General features: G+C 45.5%; 1 protein-coding gene across 4 annotated transcripts in view; it reads right to left on the bottom strand.

The window, feature by feature from the left end:
• Positions 1 to 649: 649 nt before the first annotated feature.
• The window catches only part of KANSL1 (KAT8 regulatory NSL complex subunit 1), a 119,063-nt gene continuing 97,957 nt past the window's right edge, over positions 650 to 21,755 (bottom strand). For all 4 annotated transcript variants that reach the window (XM_077252721.1, XM_077252720.1, XM_077252723.1 and 1 more), the window contains 5 exons: positions 14,113 to 14,231; positions 12,266 to 12,320; positions 3,715 to 3,824; positions 3,424 to 3,637; positions 650 to 2,787 (listed from right to left, as the gene is read on the bottom strand). In XM_077252721.1, the coding sequence (XP_077108836.1) occupies positions 2,584 to 2,787; positions 3,424 to 3,637; positions 3,715 to 3,824; positions 12,266 to 12,320; positions 14,113 to 14,231 (702 nt within the window). In that variant the 3' untranslated portion in view covers positions 650 to 2,583. The remainder of the gene's footprint in view (positions 2,788 to 3,423; positions 3,638 to 3,714; positions 3,825 to 12,265; positions 12,321 to 14,112; positions 14,232 to 21,755) is intronic.

The following is a 21,755-nucleotide window of genomic DNA, read 5'->3' as shown; positions in this document are numbered from 1 at the left end:
TATATATATCTGAACCCAACCTGACCTGCAAGAGAAGAAAAATAACTTATTATACTCACCTGAGGGGCGGTCCAGTCCGATGGGTGTTGCAGGTCCTGGTCCTCCCATCTTCTTGCGATGCCACCCTCATGCTAGCTTCATTGCTCCCCAGCATCGCGCTCCGGCGCAGGCGTACTTATCTGTCCTGTTGACGGCAGAGAAAAGTACTGCAGTGTGCAGGCGCTGGGCCTCTCTGACCTTTCCCGCCACCTGCGCACTGCAGTACTTTGCTCTGCCGTCAACAGGACAGATAAGTACGCCTGCGCCGGAGCGCGATGCCGGGGAGCCTGTGTGGATGATGCAGGGACGCGTCATCCACATGAAGCAATTAGGAGGACAGCATCGCAAGAAGATCGGAGGAGCCGGACCAAGAAGAGTGACACCCCTCGGACAGGACCGCCCCGCAGGTGAGTATAATAAAACGTATATTTCTTCTCTTACAGGTCAGGTTGGTGGCAGGTATACAGCATTATAGAATTTCGTATATCAGCCCTGAAAGGCGGTGGCTGTAACTCGTATCAGACAACCCTAGTGACAGGTTCCCTTTAAACTCTTGCAGCTTTAACCCAGCAAAGCAAATGCAGATGTGATTTTTTTTTTCTGTGTTTTTAACAAATATTTGCAGGATATGAGACACATCGGGAGAAAATAGATTTAAACATGCAACAAAGATGCCAAACAAGGTTTAATATGTGCAGGTAACACGTATGTATTCGATATGTTCCGGAAGGGTATTAAAAAATAAAAAATAAAAAAAATAAGAGGTAAAGTAGACTGGAAAAAGCTATAAATGACATACACAGAATTTCAGAGGGAAAAAAAAAAATTATTAACCCCTAATGGCCTGAAATACCTTTCACTAGTCTGCTACTATAACAAAATAATAACTTGAATGACAACTTGTTTCTAGCGCAACTACAGGGTCTTCTAACATTGCACCAGCCGTGAACATACTGGTAACGTCGGGTGTCCCAAAACAGAGTGTGGATCCTAGTGATGTCTCACTTTGGGTATATAAGCATTGTAAAGGTTTCCTTGGGTGGTGGTGTTACTAACCTCCAACACATCATATAAGCCGACACCTGGGCCGGATAAGAATGAAGGAGTCCTGGTCACCCCCTGTGGCTTTATCTGTTCACCAGAACTGAAACTGGATACTAACGCGTTAACACAAATGAATGACTGGTGAATCCGGTTTAGGGTTTTCAAGAGTTGTTGGATTTTAGAAAAAGAATTCACTTCTTCCCCAGAAAACGCACCACTTTTTCCTAAAAGCTGCTTCTTGAATGACAGCACAGCCTGATTGAAAAGATTGCCATACGAGGTACAGCCATGGGCACGGATTCTGGGAGGGTGGTGGGAGCAAACTCTTTTTCTAATCTCATACAATCCCTTATCAGAGACTTCAATGACAATTTTCTGGACAAGGAATTTACAAAAACAGGTAAAATAAGAATTTTACCCATATGTCCCCCTGATTGCAATTCAGCCCAAATGCCATGTCCAGTGTAAACCCTCACCAGAGCAGGACATGCCATCTTTGTGCCATGAGAAGAAATGACTTCACCAGATCACAATGTTCTGCACTATGGGCAAGGTTTACAACACAGGGCAGATTGGTAACGGGGAGCAGGGGCAGAATGGTGGCACATTGGTAGCTTTCTATTTTATGTCTGTTTATGTAAATTTCTTTTCAATGAGAGGACATAATGGGCCTCTAGTGATCAGTCATGGTCATCACAGGGTTTGTACGCAATATCAGAAAAGAAAAGTAAAAGTTCACAAATCTTTGTTTTCTTCCGCCATTATCTATAAGGATTATGCGGAAAGGATGTCAGTAGATACATTGATCAAAGATCTGAAATGTCTGATTAGCAGAAGTGAAGTGAGTGCCAAAACTTAAGGAACAAGCTGGAGCAAGTCAGGACGTGACAGGTTAAAGGGGCTGTCTTGTTTTGAACCTCTATAGCACGTCACTAAAATATACCATTAAATGGCAGTGGGGGAAGGGACGTGGGTTCAAACCCTTGTGGCCCTGCCAACTTTATTATATAGTCAGACCCACAAGAATTCATCATTATCTTTAGGTAAAACAACCCCTTTAACTTCACCTCCATCCCCTCCTTAATTCTGATCTCTCCAGCCAATTAGCAATACTCCACTATTTCAAAGATTCATTTAGGCAATGGGATATATGGGAAGCTATAGACTTTAGTGACTACACCTGTTACTTGCCTTGTGCAGTGTTTAAGCAGCGGGTTACATACACAGTGTCACACTTAGAACATCATTAGATTAAAAATAAACTGGGGGGAAAAGGCAGGGAAAAAAAAGAAAAACATGATGGAAAACAAGAATGAACAGGTATCTAAAGTTCTTAAATTCACTAAAAACTGTGAAATTGGCGTTCTGCTCCTGGGAAAAAAGTTTGAATATCAAACAACGGATTCCTCTTTAACCAAATTGTCTTGTTGGGTTCATATATTTCTATATAATTTCTTCCCCCCCCTTCCCATTTAGCTTTCTTATAGCCGATCCCCTCCTCTATCTGTGGAGGGGTCGGGGTCTGGTTGAAGGGCAGGGTGGGGAGGATGGGGGTCCCTCTGTATCTTTGGCAGTTCTGGAGCTGCAGGATGATCTACGTGGAGGGCGAGGCCCTCCCCAGTCTGTTGGCTCGCTGGTTCCCGCAAGATCCTGTTTGGGTTGATAAGGAAGAGGAAAATGTCGTCTCTCCCACGGCTGCACGGTCTGAAAGGGACAAGAAGGAAAGGGTAACACACGAAATGTAGCAATCTGTAATCTATGAATGCATTTAAAGGCCTCCCGCCACCAGAAGTCAATATGCCATAAATGTCCTGCACGAGACAAAAGTTTTAACCTTTAACCCCTTTCTGACATCGGGCGTAACAGTACGCCGATGTCGGACTCTGGCGCTGAGCCCACATTTTTTCCGACACATGTCAGCTGTTTTGAACAGCTGACATGTGCCTCTAACAGCCGCGGGTGGAATCGCGATCCACTCGCGACTGTTAACTAGTTAAATGCCGCTGTCAAGCTCTGACATTACATGTTCGTGAACATGGTAAAAAAAAAAAAAAAAAAAACCCCAAACAAAAAACAACTGTTAGATTGCACTTTTATATGCAATTTCATCGCACTTGGAATTTGTTTTCCCCATTTTCGAGTACACGGCATCGTAGAACCATTGGTGTCATTCTAAAGTACAATTCGTCCCGCAAAATACAAGCCCACATATGGCCATTTTGACAAAAATTTTTAAAAAAGTTATGGCTCTGGGAAGAAGGGGAGTAAAAAATGAAAATGCAAAACCAAAAATACCTCAGGTCGTTAAGAGGTTAATAGTAGCTGTCGCAGCAAACTCACCATCTCTTCGAACCCAGAGTCTGAAACTGAACTCTGCGTTTCCTCAGAGATCAGGCGTGGGGTGTCTCTTGAAGTCGGTGTAGGGGGGGCAGATAGAACGTCGGGGCTGAGCGGAGAAAAGTCTGGCAAGGCCTGCCAGCTGCTTGTGTCAGGGGAAGGAGGCTGCGGTGTAAGAGGCTGAGCGGACAAGGAGCTCTCAGACGTTCTGTGTGTCCTGGGAAGTAATACAAGTGTTACCCCCTACAGAAGGGTTACAGGGGGTAGAATCTCTGCAAGCCAGTAGAAAAGTACCTGCTTCCTCGGCGCTGAGGTGGAATGCTGCTGCTCACCCACCGTGCCCTCTCCATCTCTTCACACTTAGCATGCGATGCGGAGTATGCGGCATCTGAGAGGTCTTCCAACTGGAAGGAAAGAGTAAGGAGAGATTAACAAACATCTGCGAGCATCTCTAGCCTAAGAGCAGAAAGACCTACATTTAAAGAGCTTGTCTGATAACTCCTTTTTTACATTCAGATAATTTTTTATTGTGAAAAATATTAAGATACATTCACATTTTAAATTTTGTTTTTACAAACAATCAAAAGTAAATAAAACAAACACAAACAACAACATACAAGTCATTGCGAACAAAATAAAAACCGGTTCATATTAACATTCATCATAGATATTCTCATTCGTTTACTACAATTTACACACATGAATACAAATATAAATGAAGACCATCGGACTGCTCGTGTATTGCATTAAAATGCAGAGAATTACATCATTTACATATACCGCATTTTTTGGACTATAAGGGTATGTTTTCACGTTCAGGAAACGCTGCGTGTTTGATGCTGCGTAGAGCCGCAGCGTCCAGATGTTACAGCATAGTGGAGGGGATGTCATGAAATCCTGTCTCCACTATGCATTAAAAGACGCATGCGGCAGACCCGCGGAAACGGACATGCGGCGCGTCTTTTCAGAACGCAGCATGTCCTTACAATGCATGAACAATGCAGGTGACCTGCCAGTGACCTCAGGTGCAGATTTGACCTGCTTAAAATCCTGACCAAATCCTGATGCAATCCTGAACGTGGACACATACCCTAAGACGCACTTTTTTTTCTCCAAAAATGTGGAGGAAAATGGGGGGTGCGTCTTCTAGTCCGGATGTACCTGCTCTGGCTGTGGAAGGGGATGTGGGAGCAGCGGGTCACAGGAGGCAGGAGACAGCGGTTACAGCTAACACCTGTGCCTGCTGTTAAAGAGAAATATGCGTGGAATGGCAGTGAATATTCATTACTCTTTAATGGTGGACACACTGTTAGCCGCAGCTGCTGGGTGATCACTTGTGCCCATTACGTAAGTAAATGAATATTCACTGCTCTCCACTACCATAGGCGTGGAATGCAGTGACTATTAATTCTATTTAGTAGCGGCACGTGTGAAAGCCCGGCAGCTGCAGGAAGCCGGCGGCTACAGCTAACATTGTGCTCACTATTGTAGAGCAATGAATACTCACTGCTCTCCACTCCTATAGTCCCGGCATAGGGAGAAGTGGGTATTCCAGCAGCTGTCCTCAGCTTGTAAGCCGCGCATGACATCTCTGCCATGCGCTGCTTACAAGCATAAGTCAGCTGTTGGCATTGGAACAAGTATGTAGGCAAGTATAATGGTTTATGGTTTGTTTTTTACGTTTTTCTGATGGGGCCATGCATACCAGGATAGGGATGAGGGGGCCATGCATTCCAGGATAGGGATAATGGGTGCCATGCATACCAGGGTAGGGATGAGGGGGGCCATGCATACCAGGATAGGGATGATGGGGGCCATGCATACCAGGATAGGGATGAGGGGGGCCATGCATACCAGGATAGGGATGATGGGGACCATGCATACCAAGATAGGGATGAGGGGGCCATGCATTCCAAGATAGGGATAATGGGTGCCATGCATACCAGGGTAGGGATGAGGGGGGCCATGCATACCAGGATAGGGATGATGGGGGCCATGCATACCAGGATAGGGATGAGGGGGGCCATGCATACCAGGATAGGGATGATGGGGGCCATGCATATCAGGGTAGGGATGAAGGGACCATGTATACCAGGATAGGGAAGAGGGAACAATGTATACCAGGGTAGGGATGAGGGGCCATGCATACCAGGATAAGGATAATGGACACCATGCATACCAGGATAGGGATGAGGGGGCCATGCATTCCAGGATGGGGATGAGGGGGCCATGCATATGAGGATGGGGATGAGGGGACCATGCATTCCAGGATAGGGATAATGGGTGCCATGCATACCAGGGTAGGGATGAGGGGGGCCATGCATACCAGGATAGGGATGAGGGGGGCCATGCATACCATGGTAGGGATGATGGGAGCCATGCATATCAGGGTAGGGATGAGGGGACCATGTATACCAGGATAGGGATGAGGGGGCCATACATTCCAGGATAGGGATGATGGGGACCATGCATACCAAGATAGGGATGAGGGGGCCATGCATTCCAGGATAGGGATAATGGGTGCCATGCATACCAGGGTAGGGATGAGGGGGGCCATGCATACCAGGATAGGGATGATGGGGGGCCATGCATATCATGGTAGGGATGAGGGGGCCATATATACCAGGATAGGGATGAAGGGGCCATGCATACCAGGATAGGGAAGAGGGCACAATGTATACCAGGGTAGGGATGAGGGGCCATGCATACCAGGATAAGGATAATGGGTGCCATGCATACCAGGATAGGGATGAGGGGACCCATGCATACCAGGATAGGGATGAGGGGGCCATGCATTCCAGGATAGGGATGAGGGGGCCATGCATATGAGGATGGGGATGAGGGGACCATGCATACCATGGTAGGGATGAGGGGGCCATACATTCCAGGATAGGGATGATGGGAGCCATGCATTCCAGGATAGGGATGAGGGGGCCATGCATACCAGGATAGGGATGATGGCAGCCATGCATACCAGGATAGGGATGAGGGGCCCATGCATTCCAGGATAGGGATGAGGGGGCCATGCATATCATGGTAGGGATGAGGGGGCCATATATACCAGGATAGGGATGAAGGGGCCATGCATACCAGGATAGGGAAGAGGGCACAATGTATACCAGGGTAGGGATGATGGGGGCCATGCATTCCAGGATAGGGATGAGGGGGCCATGCATACCAGGATAGGGATGAGGGGCCCATGCATTCCAGGATAGGGATGAGGGGGCAATGCATATCATGATAGGGATGAAGGGGCCATGCATACCAGGATAGGGAAGAGGGCACAATGTATACCAGGATAGGGATGAGGGGACCATGCATACCAGGATAGGGATGAGGGGGCCATGCATTCCAGGATAGGGATGAGGGGGCCATGCATATGAGGATAGGGATAAGGGGACCATGCATACCATGGTAGGGATGAGGGGGCCATACATTCCAGGATAGGGATGATGGGGGCCATGCATTCCAGGATAGGGATGAGGGGGCCATGCATACCAGGATAGGGATGATGGCAGCCATGCATACCAGGATAGGGATGAGGGCCCATGCATACCAGGATAGGGATGAGGGGGCCATGCATACCAGGATAGGGATGATGGGGGCCAATGCATACCAGGATAGGGATGATGGGGGCCATGCATTCCAGGATAGGATGAGGGGGCCATGCATACCAGGATAGGGATGAGGGGGCCATGCATACCAGGATAGGGATGATGGGGGCCAATGCATACCAGGATAGGGATGATGGGGGCCATGCATTCCAGGATAGGATGAGGGGGCCATGCATAGCAGGATAGGGATGAGGGGGCCATGTATACCAGGATAGGGATGAGGGGGCCATGTATACCAGGATAGGGATGAGGGGGCTATGCATTCCAGGATGGGGATGAGGGGACCATGCATACCATGGTAGGGATGAGGGGGGCATGCATACCATGGTAGGGATGAGGGGGCCATGCATTCCAGGATAGGGATGATGTGGGCCATGCATACCAGGGTAGGGATGAGGGGGCCATGTATACCAGGATGGGGATGAGAGGGCCATGCATACCAGCATAGGGACGAGGGGGCCATGCATATGAGACCATATATATATACCAGGATAGGGGATGTTAAGTACAGAATTGACCACATTTTTTGCTTCGATTTTTTCTTCCAATTTCCTCCTCTAAAACCTAGGTGCGTCTTATGGTCCGAAAAATATGGTAATTATCTAGGACCCTCTTGCAATTTTGTGTCAAAGTAGCTTGAAAAACGTGTCGCATAAAATTTATGCCAAACTTTGCCCATATATAACTCAAGACCAAAAACCAATAGTAACTGGTGCTTTGCCCTGTACACCAAACATCTACATGACTTTGCATTGCTGCAATATCACGGTCAAAGCATATGTATTTGTGGAAATATTCACACCCACATATGATGAAAAACTTTAAAAAAAACAAACGAATTTTACCTATTTTTATGTCAAATTTCTCAAAAAGGGTACCCCTAAAATATATTAATTCTGATATTATAAGAAAGTACATTTTTCTCTACAAGGATAATTTTTTTTTTGGAGTCTCTCAGTTTAAGAAATGAAAAATGCCACTGAACATGGTGTTATTTATTAATACGCAATGAATGGTAACTGCACTATTCAAACCCTTGCGTTGGTCCATGGTGGTTATACCACAACCAATTCTCTAAGAATTGGTATTATAATCCTATTAAGAATTGTAATAATGCTGTCTTTCGAGAATTGGCAGCCCCATCGCCTAGGAGCCATGGCCGATAGCCGTGCAAGGCGAACCTCGGGCGGTCTCTTTATCGCAGGTTCCGAAGCCTGAGGGTGGGTGTCTTTGCCTAGGATCCCAAGCCTAATATTGGGTATCTTTTGTTGGTTCCCAAGCCATAATGTTCAGTCTAAGTGGTCTGGAATTGTTGCTGAATTTGCAACATAATCGGTTCAGAGAAGCTGTATTGTCGGCCCATTGCTGTTGCAGCTGGTGCTGGAATTATTGCAATGATTGACTGCTCGGGAATCCAGCATGTATCATTTCTCACAGGCCAGTGAAAGAAGCTAGCTGGTCCATGAGGATGCATAAAATTTATTAATGCATCATGCTCGTCGACTGAAATTTCAGAAATATTTCCAATCCACCAGTTCCTATCGTAAATGCAGGCAATGTATTGCCCTGGCTGGAGGTTTGTAATTGGCACAAAAGGCATTTCTGATCTGACAGATCTATCTACATGTGCAATGAAAGATGATGGGTCATTTGACACCCTTGAAATGCGAATCTTTTTGTCATCAATTGGCACAAACTGGTGATTTTCTCTTGTTCCAGCAATAATATGTCCATCTTTGAACCTTTCCTCTTGTACTACCCATATTTCGTCAATTTTTTCTTTTGGAACAAAAAAAAAACAAAAACTTGATTCCATGCAGTTGCTCGTTGCAAAAGTTGAATAAATCCACCGGTGTCAGTATTTGGTTTTCAGTTGGGCGTTGAAGACTGGCACGAGCTGCCAACCTCTTTGCTGTCCCTCCAATCCCATCACAGTCTCCTCTCCTCCAGACCCTGGGAACGATACGCACCGCACACTTCCGATATCGCAAAAATATCGGAACTCGGTATCGGAATTCCGATACAGCAAATATCGTCAGATACCCGATATTTGCAGTATCGGAATGCTCAACACTAGTCGTGAGCAATCACTGATTATGCACAAGCTGATGTTCTGCGCAGCTTCACCATTTAACTCCTTGAAGTAAATTACAAATGGGTGTACTGTAGCTTGACTATTTTCCCAGTGGAAACCTTGAATGGCATCTTGAACAATAAATGAGTAATTTTCAGCAAAGTCCATAAGGATCACAAGCTCTCCAGGTCTCAGACTTTCCATGACTGGTACCAAAAAAATTCCATTCAGCGCTGATATTGAAATCAGCATTGTGGTGGCACAAGTTGAGAAAATTTTTGAAATTTTTGTACTGGGCTGTAGATCCATCGCTGAAGTAGTGGATATGACGAATCCCATAGACGAGAGTCTTGAGATACTCCACAATTACTGTTAAGAAAGTGTGGACTGCAACTGTGTCATGTCGTGAGTAGTGTTGAGCGATACCTTCCGATATGCAAAGGTATCGGTATCGGATTGGATCGGCCGATATCCAAAAAATATCGGATATCGCCGATACCGATACCAATGCATACCAATGGGACACAAAATATCGGAATGGTTCCCAGGGTCTGAAGGAGAGGAAACTCTCCTTCAGGCCCTGGGATCCATATTCATGTATAAAATAAAGAATAAAAATAAAAAATATTGATATACTCACCCCTCCGGCGGCCCCTGCTCTTAGCGGTGCCTCTGTTCCTAAGAATGCAGAGTTAAGGACCTTCGATGACGTCGCGGCTTGTGATTGGACGCGTGACCGCTCATGTGACTGCTCACGCGACCAATCACAAGCCGCAACGTCATCGAAGGTCCTTCACTCCCTGCATTCTTAGGAAGGGAGGCACCGCTAAGAGCAGGGGCCGCCGGAGGGGTGAGTATATCAATATTTTTTATTTTTATTATTTATTTTTTACTTGAATATGGATCCCAGGGCCTGAAGGAGAGTCTCCTCTCCTCCAGACCCTGGGAACGATACGCACCGCACACTTCCGATATCGCAAAAATATCGGAACTCGGTATCGGAATTCCGATACAGCAAATATCGTCAGATACCCGATATTTGCAGTATCGGAATGCTCAACACTAGTCGTGAGCAATCACTGATTATGCACAAGCTGATGTTCTGCGCAGCTTCACCATTTAACTCCTTGAAGTAAATTACAAATGGGTGTACTGTAGCTTGACTATTTTCCCAGTGGAAACCTTGAATGGCATCTTGAACAATAAATGAGTAATTTTCAGCAAAGTCCATAAGGATCACAAGCTCTCCAGGTCTCAGATTTTCCTTCAACGATTTCAGATATCAACTTTGATGCTTGGCGATGTAGTGATGGCTACAAAGTTTAGAAATTTTCAAAACCAATTCTTCAATAAAATCTTCTATAGTCAGTTGTTTGGTATCAAGCGTGTCTCGATCAGTGTGAATCCATTGTTTGAACTCAATAATATCTTCAGGGTCACTGTTGACAAACACATTGACTAGAAATTATTTTAAAACTTCAGGACCCGGGCATTTATCACAACGGCCAAGCATACAGTCCTTGGATTCAATTCCACAGACCATTTTGCATATGAGCTCTTTGTAGTCATCATTGATTGGGCATGCTGCAAGCATTAGTTTGACATTTTGGTGAATGGTACACACACAAACGGAATATGTTTTCCAGCAGATCCAACGGTTACGCACCACTTTGGCCGAAGCTCACAAAACTTGGAAAATCCAATTTCAGGGCCATTCCGATCCCGATAGGCAACAAACATTTCCCTCATATTGCTCAGTAATAGTCGCTTTTGCATCTGCTTTTTTTCTCCTGCTACTGATACATAGTCTTTTTTACCAGGGCACATTCGACTGAATTCATCATCCTCAAAAAATGACTGCACCTTTTTCTTCACTTCCTCAGAAACTTTCTTGCCACACTTGATCCTAGGTAAGGCTAAGATCCCATGTTCACATTTAAGCTTTTGAGCTTGTTTGACCATTCGTTCAGAGACACCGAATTCGTCTGATATAACCTTAATGGACCAACTTTTAGGTGCCAATGTCAAGATCTGGACCTTTTTGGACAGCAATGGGCCGACAATACAGCTTCTCTGAACCGATTATTGCAAATTCAGCAACAATTCCAGACCACTTAGACTGAACATTATGGCTTGGGAACCAACAAAAGATACCCAATATTAGGCTTGGGATCCTAGGCAAAGACACCCACCCTCAGGCTTCGGAACCTGCGATAAAGAGACCGCCCGAGGCTTGCCTTGCACGGCTATCGGCCATGGCTCCTAGGCGATGGGGCTGCCAATTCTCGAAAGACAGCATTATTACAATTCTTAATAGGATTATAATACCAATTCTTAGAGAACTGGTTGTGGTATAACCACCATGGACCAACGCAAGGGTTTGAATAGTGCAGTTACCATTCATTGCGTATTAATAAATAACACCATGTTCAGTGGCATTTTTCATTTCTTAAACTGAGAGACTCAAAAAAAAAAAAAAAAAAAAAAAAAGATCCTTGTAGAGAAAAATGTGCTCTCTCTAATGATATCAGAATTAATATATTTTAGGGGTACCCTTTTTGAGAAATTTGACCTAAAAATAGGTAAAATTCGTTTAAGTTTTTCATCATATGTGGGTGTGAATATTTCCACAAATACATATGCTTTGACCGTGATATTGCAGCAATGCAAAGTCATGTAGATGTTTGGTGTACAGGGCAAAGCACCAGTTACTATTGGTTTTTGGTCTTGAGTTATATATGGGCAAAGTTTGGCATAAATTTTATGCGACACGTTTTTCAAGCTACTTTGACACAAAATTGCGGCCGAAATATTGTTTTGTCATAGCCGGTAATAATTTCATCGTGTTTAGCAGCAAAAGTTGAGCTAGTATGCCAAATTTCAGCATCATAGCCAGTATAGAACTCGAATGGCTATGTGCCAAAGTTTGCAAAATCCTCTTAGCTGAAGCCGCAGGCTTGGTGGAACCTCCAGTTAAAGGTCAACAGTGCCCAATGTATTTGAGATCTGGCCCTAAAAATTTACAGAACCTCTTTTCAAACATACATGTACATCCTTATAAATTTTCAGCAAAATCGGATAAGGTCGAGTGGGGACCACTGGTCCACTTGACATGGAATGACCCTACTTTAATTTACAGAAGCAAGAAGGAACTCACCCCTTCTAAATCTTCTTCTGTATTCGTCAGTGGAGCGATTTTCACTACACGCCAGCTGTGGGATGAAAAGTGAGAATGAGTTTCAGGTTCTTAACCCATTATGGGTTTATTGTGCAGTGAAAAAAGAAAAAAAACAAATAGTGATGAGCGAATATACTCGTTACTCGAGATTTCTCGAGCACGCTCTGGAGTCCCCCGAGTATTTTTTAGTGCTCGGAAATTTCGTTTTTCTTGCGGCAGCTGAATGATTTACATCTGTTAGCCAGCTTGATTACATGTGGGGATTCCCTAGCAACCAGGCAACCCCCACATGTACTTATGCTGGCTAACAGATGTAAATCATTCAGCAGCAGCAAGAAAAACTAAATCTCCGAGCACTAAAAAATACTCGGAGGACCCCCGAGCATGCTCGAGAAATCTTGAGTAACGAGTATATTCGCTCATCACTAAAAACAAACAGAACTTGAAATTAGAAAAATGCTTGAAGACAAAAGTTATTACAGACAGACCTCTATATAATAATAGGACACTGAGAAAATGTCTTAGTATGACTTTACTACTCACTGATTGGAGCCCTGAATAACCCCACAGGAGACACAAGCTGTACTCTTGTTATTAGGGAGAGGTCTCTTAGTCAGTTTGGGGGAGACACACAGGGCTGACAGTCCTTTCCTCCTGTCTGCAGATGTTATAAAGTCACCTCATTTACAGCTTAAAGGGATTGTCCCGTTTAAAACTACAAGTCTGCAGTCACATTATCTGTCTTTTCTTTGTAGGCCTCATTCCATTTTTGATAAATGGAAGTAGTACGATGTGCTACCAAAAGGCTCTTGTATGTCCACAAGCCGCGCTCCCAGAAGGATTTTAGCTTACTCACATATATTTTATTACACTGCAGTCTAGCTTTTTTATGTCTCTGTGTCAGCAGTGGGGTCCTCCTGGATTTCCTGCCATAGCGTTTCATTTCATTCAAATGTCGACTGATAAATCGCGCTGACACTGATGCACCCTGAACCTGCAGGACAGCTCAAATTTCTTTGGGACTTGATTGGGGCTGCTTATCCACCAGACTATCCTGCGTTGCAACCTTTCATCAATTTTTCTCTGCCATCCATGTCCAGGGAGATTAGCTATAGGTTGTAAACTTCTTGATTATGTTGCGCATAGACAAAAGAACAAAGATCTCTGTAGATGGACTGGTAACCTTGAGATTGTGGATACTGATAAACAATTGTGGTTCTCAAGTCCTCAGACAGTTCTCTTCTCCTCTTTCTGTTCTCCATGCTTAGTGAGGCACACACAGACCCACAATGCAAAGATTGAATCAACTTCTCCCCTTTTTATCTGGTTTTAAGTGTGATTTTCATATTGTGCACTCCTGTTACTTGCCACAGGTGAGTTTGAACGAGCATCACATGCGTGAAACAAAGTTGTTTAAACCACAATTTTGGAAAGGTTGCCAACAATTTTGCTTTTGTATGAAATTATGTCCATTTTGCTCTTATTTTGTCGTTCAGTGCTGTTCCAATACACACAAAGAAAATAATTTTTTGTATAACAAAACGTGTAATTGCAGCAATTGTCTGGGAGAAATACTCCATTTCCTCATAGATTGTAAGCTTGAACGGAGGACCCTCACTCCTCTTGGCATCTGTTGATTTATGTGATTGTTACTCTAATGTTTTTTATGGTTTGTTAAAGGCCCCTCTAAAACATAAAGTGCTTTGGAATATGTTGGCGCTATAGAAATAAATTATTATTTTCTGGAACAATTTCAAGGGTGCCAACACTTTCAGCCATGAGTGTATATATTCTATGCACGATATAGTCATGATGCATGTACACACCTGGGAGTAAGGATCTCTTTGTATTGAAGTCTCTCTACTCTGGTGGTGGCTGCCACAGACATGGGTATCACGATGTTGTCAATGTCATAAGAAGTCTCCACCCGCCGTCTTCTGGCAGCCTGAGGGGTATGAGGAGAAACAAAATCAGGAATAAAATTTGAGAACAGTTCATAAAATAAAGTGCATCAGAGGCAATGTCCAAAATCAACGTCGCATATGGGGCAGCGTTAGAGTCCCCACTTTCTGGTTATTTACATTATATATTTCCGTCGTCCTCACTGGGTAAAATTAATGGGTTTTATAATGAAAACTTGCAACTGATGAGTCTGCTGGTGCAGCCCCCAACAAGACCACACACTGCAATGTTCACCAGGGAGCAAGGCACTGCAGGCATACGTCTCATTAGGCTACTTTCACAGTTCCGTCTTTTCAGATCCGTTGCAATGCGTTGTTTTGGGAAAAAAACGGATCCTGCAAATTTGCCCGCAGGATCCGTTTTTTTCCCCATAGACTTGTATTAGCGACGGATCGCGACGGATGGCCACACGTCGCATCCGTCGTGTGACAGATCTGTCGTGTTTTGGCGGACCGTCGTCTGGAAAAAACGTTCAATGTAACTTTTTTGTCTGCGTCGAAAAAAAGTACAGCGACGGATCCTGCGGCGTCCGTTGTTGGCTAGAATGGAAGCCTATGGGCGCAGGATCCAGCAACAGATTCCGTTTTTTTACACTGAGCATGCCTGGAAGGATTTCTATTCCTTTAATTTAACCCATTTTTCCTGCAGCTGATGCATCGACGGATCCGTCAAAACACAGGATCCAGTGCATCTGTTTTTTAAAATCTGCACAGGATCCGTCTTTTCAACACTTTGACAGATTGTGACTGATTCTAAAAGATGAAAGTGTGGAAGTAGCCTTACACAACCAGTCACACTTCCCAACAAGCTGGGAGCAAGCACACGTGTCACAGTATATACACACTCGATAGACATCTATCTATTTGCAACCTCATTTGTGCATCTCATGACCTGTTATTATTAGCATTAAACTTTAAGGCAGATTAAAAATGGTTTCCGAACAGTGTGGGCGACATGGGCAGAGGAAAACAATGTCTGCAACACGAAACTCCCCCAGCAGAGGGCGCCTTCAGCTTCTCAATTACCGCACTGTACGCCAGCACGTTACTATAGAATTTACATCCCGGACAAGCACGATAAATACATGGATGGGACGCTATAGGAACCATAAGGATAGTGGTGTCACCCAATGGAGGGAGCAGGGCCGGCGTGGGTCAGCACTTTAGTGCCCTGTGGTTTTTAATGCTGGATAGGAGAAGCCATGCTGACATTTGGAGGAGACATTTCCTTAGTTTTATCAAGCAATCCTGTAACCGGATACCTGAAGCATCACTGACCGTATGCACACTCAGACATATAGCATTAGGTGAGGGGGCCAGTTTTTATGCACATCAGGTATACCTGGCAGCACACAATGTGCGGAGTAATAAGCCCCTAGAATTCCCTGCCTGCCAGCGGAAGTTGGAACTCCAAGTGTCTACAGTATGGCACCCCAACTCGTCAGCGGCTTTCCCTTAAAGAAGTTGTCCACTACTATAACTTTTTTTTTTTTTCATAAATCTTGCTATTATGTGCCACTGAAAACATCTACTGTGTTTATTTTAGCAATATTACCTTTTATCATGCTGTAGCAGCACATCTTCAGCGCTGGATCCAGCTCTCATGGGGTTAATCGACAACTTCCTTTCTCCTGACTTACTGTGCTCTAATACTACAAGTTCCATGATGCATTGCACTCGCCTATAACTCTGCACCTGGCACACCCACTCCAAAACACACCCCAACCCCTCCCTCTTCTCCCCCTCTATCTTCAAAAAGATTTGTGATGTCATTTCTGTCCAACCTCCTCTTTTACATCTGTCCAACCCACACTCCATTACACACAGATAGATGGATAGATAGATAGACAGATAATAGATAGATAAGATAGATGGATGAATACATACAGATATATCTGTATATCTATGTCTATTTCCATAGATATGTCCATATCCATGTTTCTAAACCCCTTCACCCCTGGAGCTTTTGAATTGCATCAAATCCGCAGTGTAGTGCACAACCAATGTAAGTCTATGGGAGCCGCAGACTTGTGCACATGCTGCGGAAAAAGCCGCACCGAAACGCAGCTTTTCTCTCGCAGCATGTCACTTTTGTGCAGAACTGCAGCGTTTCTGCACCCATAGACTTTCATTGAGTTGGGCACATCCAGAGCAAAACCGCAGATGTAAAAAAGATCTGCAGTTTAGATGCGGATATGGGTCCGAGAAACGCTGCAGCTCGGGAGGAGGAAAGTGTGTGGGCATAATGTGGGCGGTGACGGTGTGCGTGTATGTGCTTGCTGGGTCTGCGGGCTGTTCGGATGTGTGCGGCGCTGTACGGGACTGTTCAGGTGTGTGCGGGGTCTGTGGGCTGTTCGGATGTGTGCGGGTCTGTTCAGATGTGTACAGCCCTGTGCGGGGCTGTTCGGGTGTGTGCGGGACTGTTCGTGTGTGAGCGGGGCTGTTCGGATGTGTGCGGGTCTGTTCAGATGTGTACAGCCCTGTGCGGGACTGTTCGTGTGTGAGCGGGGCTGTTCGGGTGCGTGCGGGACTGTTCGGGTGTGTGCGGGGGGTCTTTTGGGGGTCTGTGTGCAGGCATCATCCGATGGGACTACAAGTACGCAGCATCCAATTTGCAGCTCATTCGGATGTAATCCGGACAGTGGACACACACCCTACACTATCCATACATCTATCCAGACACATCTATAGATAGATATATGAATAGATAGATGTATGCATCTATAGATCTATCTATACGCAGCTCTGTCTATCCATTTCATCTATCATCTATCTGTGTGTGTAATGGAGTGTGGGTTGGACAAATGTAAAAGAGGAGGTTGGACAATAATGACATCACAAATCTTTTTTTGTTTGTTCAATAATACATCTTTATTTAGCTTTCAAAAATGCACCAAAATGCATAAAAACCGCGCAAAAACCGCACCAAAAGCGAATTAAAAAATGCATCAAAACCATGCAAAAAAACTGCATAAAAAACGCATCAAAACTGAAAAAAAGGCATAAAAACTGCACCAAGAACTGCATCAAAACCGCACCAAAAACTGCATCAAAACCGCACCAAAAATTGCATCAAAACTGCGCAAAAACCGCATCAAAACCGCACCAAAACTGCAAAACTGCACCAGGTTTTGATGCAGTGTTTGGTGCAGTTTTGATGCTTTTTTTTGGTGCGGTTTATGCACGGTTTTAATGCCGTTTTTGGAAATAAATAAATGGAAAATGTGCATGATTTGAATGGAAACATGCATGAAAAAACGGATTCCAAGGCCGGATTCATCATTTCACATCTCAGTTTCATACGTTTTTTTGCCGGATCCATCGCTGTGCGATTTTTCGCCAGACACAAAAAACGTTCCTCTGTATGTGTTTTCCGTCCGGCGGAAACAGCTTTTTTGACGGATCCGGCAAAAAACGGATGAAACGTGTGGCCATCAGGCGCAATCCGGCGCTAATACAACTCTATGAGAAAAAAACGGATCCGGCGGAAAAAATTGATCCGTTTTTTTCATAACTCGCCGGATTGTGCCTCACGGCAAAAACCTGATGTGTGAAAGCAGCCAAATATATGGATAGAAACATCTATGTATCTATAGGTATATCTATAGATAAATATATCTATGGATAGATATATAATAGAAAGGCCGATGTTTCTAAGGCCTCTTTCACACTAGCGTCGTGCACTGCACGTCGCAATGCGTCGTAGAGGAGAAAAAACGCATCCTGCAAAGTTGCCCGCAGGATGCGTTTTTTTCTCCATAGACTTTTATTAGCGACGCAGTGCCACACGTCGCAACCGTTGTGCGACGGTTGCGCCGTGTTTTGGCGCACCGCCTGCACAAAAAAAGTTACATGTAACTTTTTTTGTGCGTCAAGTCCGCCATTTTCGACCGCGCATGCACGGGCGAAACGCAGCCCCCTCCTCCCCGGACCTTGCAATGGGGCAGCGGAAGCGTCTTAAGACTGCTTCCGATGCCCACGTCAGGCATTTTTGTCACAGTATGCGTCGGTACGTCGTGCCGACGCAGCGCGACCGCCCCGTACCGACACTAGTGTGAAAGGAGCCTAAGGCTACTTTCACACTGGCATTTTTAGCAATCTGTCTTTTTGGGAAAAAAACGGATCCTGCAAATGTGCTCACAGGATGCGTTTTTTACCCATAGACTTGTATTAGTGACGGATCGCCACACGTCGCGTCCGTCGTGCAACGGATGTGTTGTGTTTTGGGGGACCGTTGGAACGAAAAAACGTTCAAGTGAACGTTGTTTTGTCCATCGCGTCCGCCATTTTCTACTGCACATGCATGGCCAAAACTAAACCCCCTCCTCCCCGGACTTCAGAATGGGCAGCGGATGCGTTGAAAAACTGCAACCGCTGCCCACGACGTGCACAAATTTCACAACGTGAGTCAGTACGTAGGCCCGACGCATAGCAACGGACCCGTACCGACGCAAGGGTGAAATAGGCCTTTATGAGCGTTTAATTTAAAAACCCGGAAAAAAACGGCGTGGGCTCCCGCGCAATTTTCTGCGCCAGAGGGGGAAAGCCGACGGCCAATATTTGTAGCCTGCTATGAATATCAGCCCGCAGCTGTCTGCGTAGCCTTTACTGGCTATTAAAATAGGGGGACCCTGCGGCTGATATTCATAGCCTAGAGAGGGGCCATGGATATTGGTCCCCCCCGGCTACAAATACCAGTCCGCAGCCGCCCCGGAAATGGTGCATCTGTAAGATGCACCAATTCCGGCACTTAGCCCCTCTCTTCCCACTCCCGTGTAGCGGTGGGATATGAGGTAATAAGGGGTTAATGTCACCTTGCTATTGTAAGGTGACATTAAGCCGGGTTAATAACGGAGAGGCGTCAATAATACGCCTATCCGTTATTAATCCAATAGTAATAAAGGGTTAATAAAACACAAACATTAGGAAAAAAGTATTTTATTATTCTTCATTTAACCATACTTACCATACTTCAGCGCCTGCAAAAAATGTAAAATAATAAACCGTATACTACCTGTCCGCCGTAGTCCAATTAATAACGAGTGTCCCACGACGATCTCCTCTATAGGACAGTGACATTGGGTGATTTCACTGCTCTATAGGACCCTCAGTGACACACTGACAGGAGACAATGGCTCCTGCAGTGCATCACTGAGAGGTTACTATAGTTCACTGGTCTCACTTTATGGCAAAAAGCTGCGTGGGAACTTTTTCACACAGCAATGCGAAAAGTGAGACCAGGGACTATTTTCTCACAGGGGCGTAGGAATACATTGTGAGGAATACATTGTGGAAGGATACCTTCCTCCCCTCATTGTGTTCCTGGAGCCCCTGGAGAGCAGTCGCATCAGCTGATGCTCCTGCTCTCCACGGGAGATCGTCGTGGGACACTCGTTTTTATTGGATTTCTGCGGATCAGGGAGTATAGTGTTTGTTTATTATTTTAATATTTTTTATAGGTGACACTGGCTACGGGGAACAAAGTGACAAGTGATGGTGAGTATGTAATCTATGTTATATGTACTGTATGTATGTATGTATGTACTGTATGTGGCATGTCCCATGATGTCACATGCTGCATGTCATCGCATGGTGCATGTCGTCGCATGTCACATGTCGTCGCATGCTGAATGTAACATGTCGTCGCATGTTGCATGTAACATGGTGCATGTTGTCGCATGGTGCATGCTGCATGTCACATGCTGCCTGTCGCATGCTGCATGACGTCGAATGTCACCGCATGTCGCATGCCGTCACATGTCGCATGGTGCATGTCGCATGATGTCACATGTTGCATGTCGTCGCATGTTGTCACATGTCGCATGTCATTGCATGGTGCATGTCGTCGCATGTTGTCACATGTCGTCGCATGTTGTCACATGGTGCATGTCGCATGCTGCATGTCATCGCATGTCACATGGTGCATGTCGTCGCATGGTGCATGCCGTCGAATGTCGCCGCATGTCACATGTTGTCGCATGGCACATGTCGCATGTTGTCACATGTCGTATGGTGTATGTCACATGCTGCATGTCGTCGCATGGTACATGTCGCATGCTGCATGTCCTGTATGTGTGTTCTATGTATGTATTGTGTGGTTTGTTTTTTTTTTACATTCAACACATTAGCCGGATGATGGGACTACTACTGTCCCATCATTGGCTATTGTGTCACTGACTGTCACTGTAGCAGGCAGAGCCCGATGGGACTTGTAGTCCCATCGGACGATGCCTGCACACAGACGCAGCTGCACAGCCCCGCAGACCCCCGCACACTCCAGCACCTTCAGCACAGACCTTTACCGCGCAGACCCCCGCCGTGGCACCGGCCGCCGCCGCCGATGCACCGGCCGCACATCTCGGCACATGAGCGCGGCCGGCCAGCCCAGCAGATCCATCCCAGCACAGCCCCGCCCGCCCCCAGCACAGCCCCGCAGGCAGCCCACATCCCCGCAGGCAGCCCAGTCACTCTTAAGTGACTGCTGCCTGTGGAGCCTTGGTCACGCCTGTTGCTGACGTCACGTCAATTTCCAGAGTCTGGAAATTGACGTGACGTCGGCGGAAATAAGCGGCGGCTGCAGCCTGGGGGTCACGTGACCCAGACTCAGCCGCTGCCATAGCGCCGCTCACAGGCGAAAACGGCAACAGAAGGTATTTACACAATTCATTAGGGGCCCCGGGGGGATACATTGGGGGGTTAACTGAAAGTAGTGGACAACCCCTTTAATGCTCCCCTAACAAAGTGCAGCGCAGGCATCTTCCCATGCCCTGGTTATGTGCGTGTGATGAAAAATTCCACAAAAAGAGGCAAATAATACCTTATCACCATATACCACACTAATCAGTGCAGAAGATCTGTACCAGTGCAATTCACTTGCAGTAGAGTTCAATGAATACTTCATCACCAATATCATCCCTTCCTTCATAACCAGATTACGGCATAATAACCAATAATCTCTTGTTGTGGCCTGAAAAGGAGGCAAGTACCTTATATTAGAAAAACTCAAGCCTACACATCATCAAAACCATAAATGGATCAAAAACATCAGCAAATTGCTGCTGAGAATATGATCCCAAGTCACTGATTCAGAATATAGCGTCAATTTCTAGAGACTGACATGAGGTCACCAAAGTAGAAGGGGAAGGAGGCATAGAGGAGCATTGCCAAAACTTCAATCACATAACATTCTATATAGCAGAAAATGATCTCTAGAGACTTCAGGGCAAGTAATAAATTCATCTGTGATGTTCAGCCAGACCCAAAGTACAGGTCATACATATCAGAAGTCCCATTCAGGCAGACCCATAGTGTAGGGTCGCACATGCCAAAATCCCGAAGGGTTTCCCCCCAGGAGTACTGGGGTTCTTCAGGGGATCATTGTGGCCACATGCAATGGTGTGTTCTGAGTGAGGTCCTTGCCGCTGATATTGTAAGGGGCAATGCGTGCCGGAAGTGACCATAATCGAGTCCAAAAAATGTAAGGCTTAATATGGCAAGTGTCAAAAATG

Source organism: Ranitomeya variabilis, chromosome 4 (genome assembly GCF_051348905.1).
Source record: "Ranitomeya variabilis isolate aRanVar5 chromosome 4, aRanVar5.hap1, whole genome shotgun sequence".
NCBI classification, from domain to species: domain Eukaryota; kingdom Metazoa; phylum Chordata; class Amphibia; order Anura; family Dendrobatidae; genus Ranitomeya; species Ranitomeya variabilis.
This window is presented reverse-complemented; position numbering and strand designations above follow the sequence as displayed.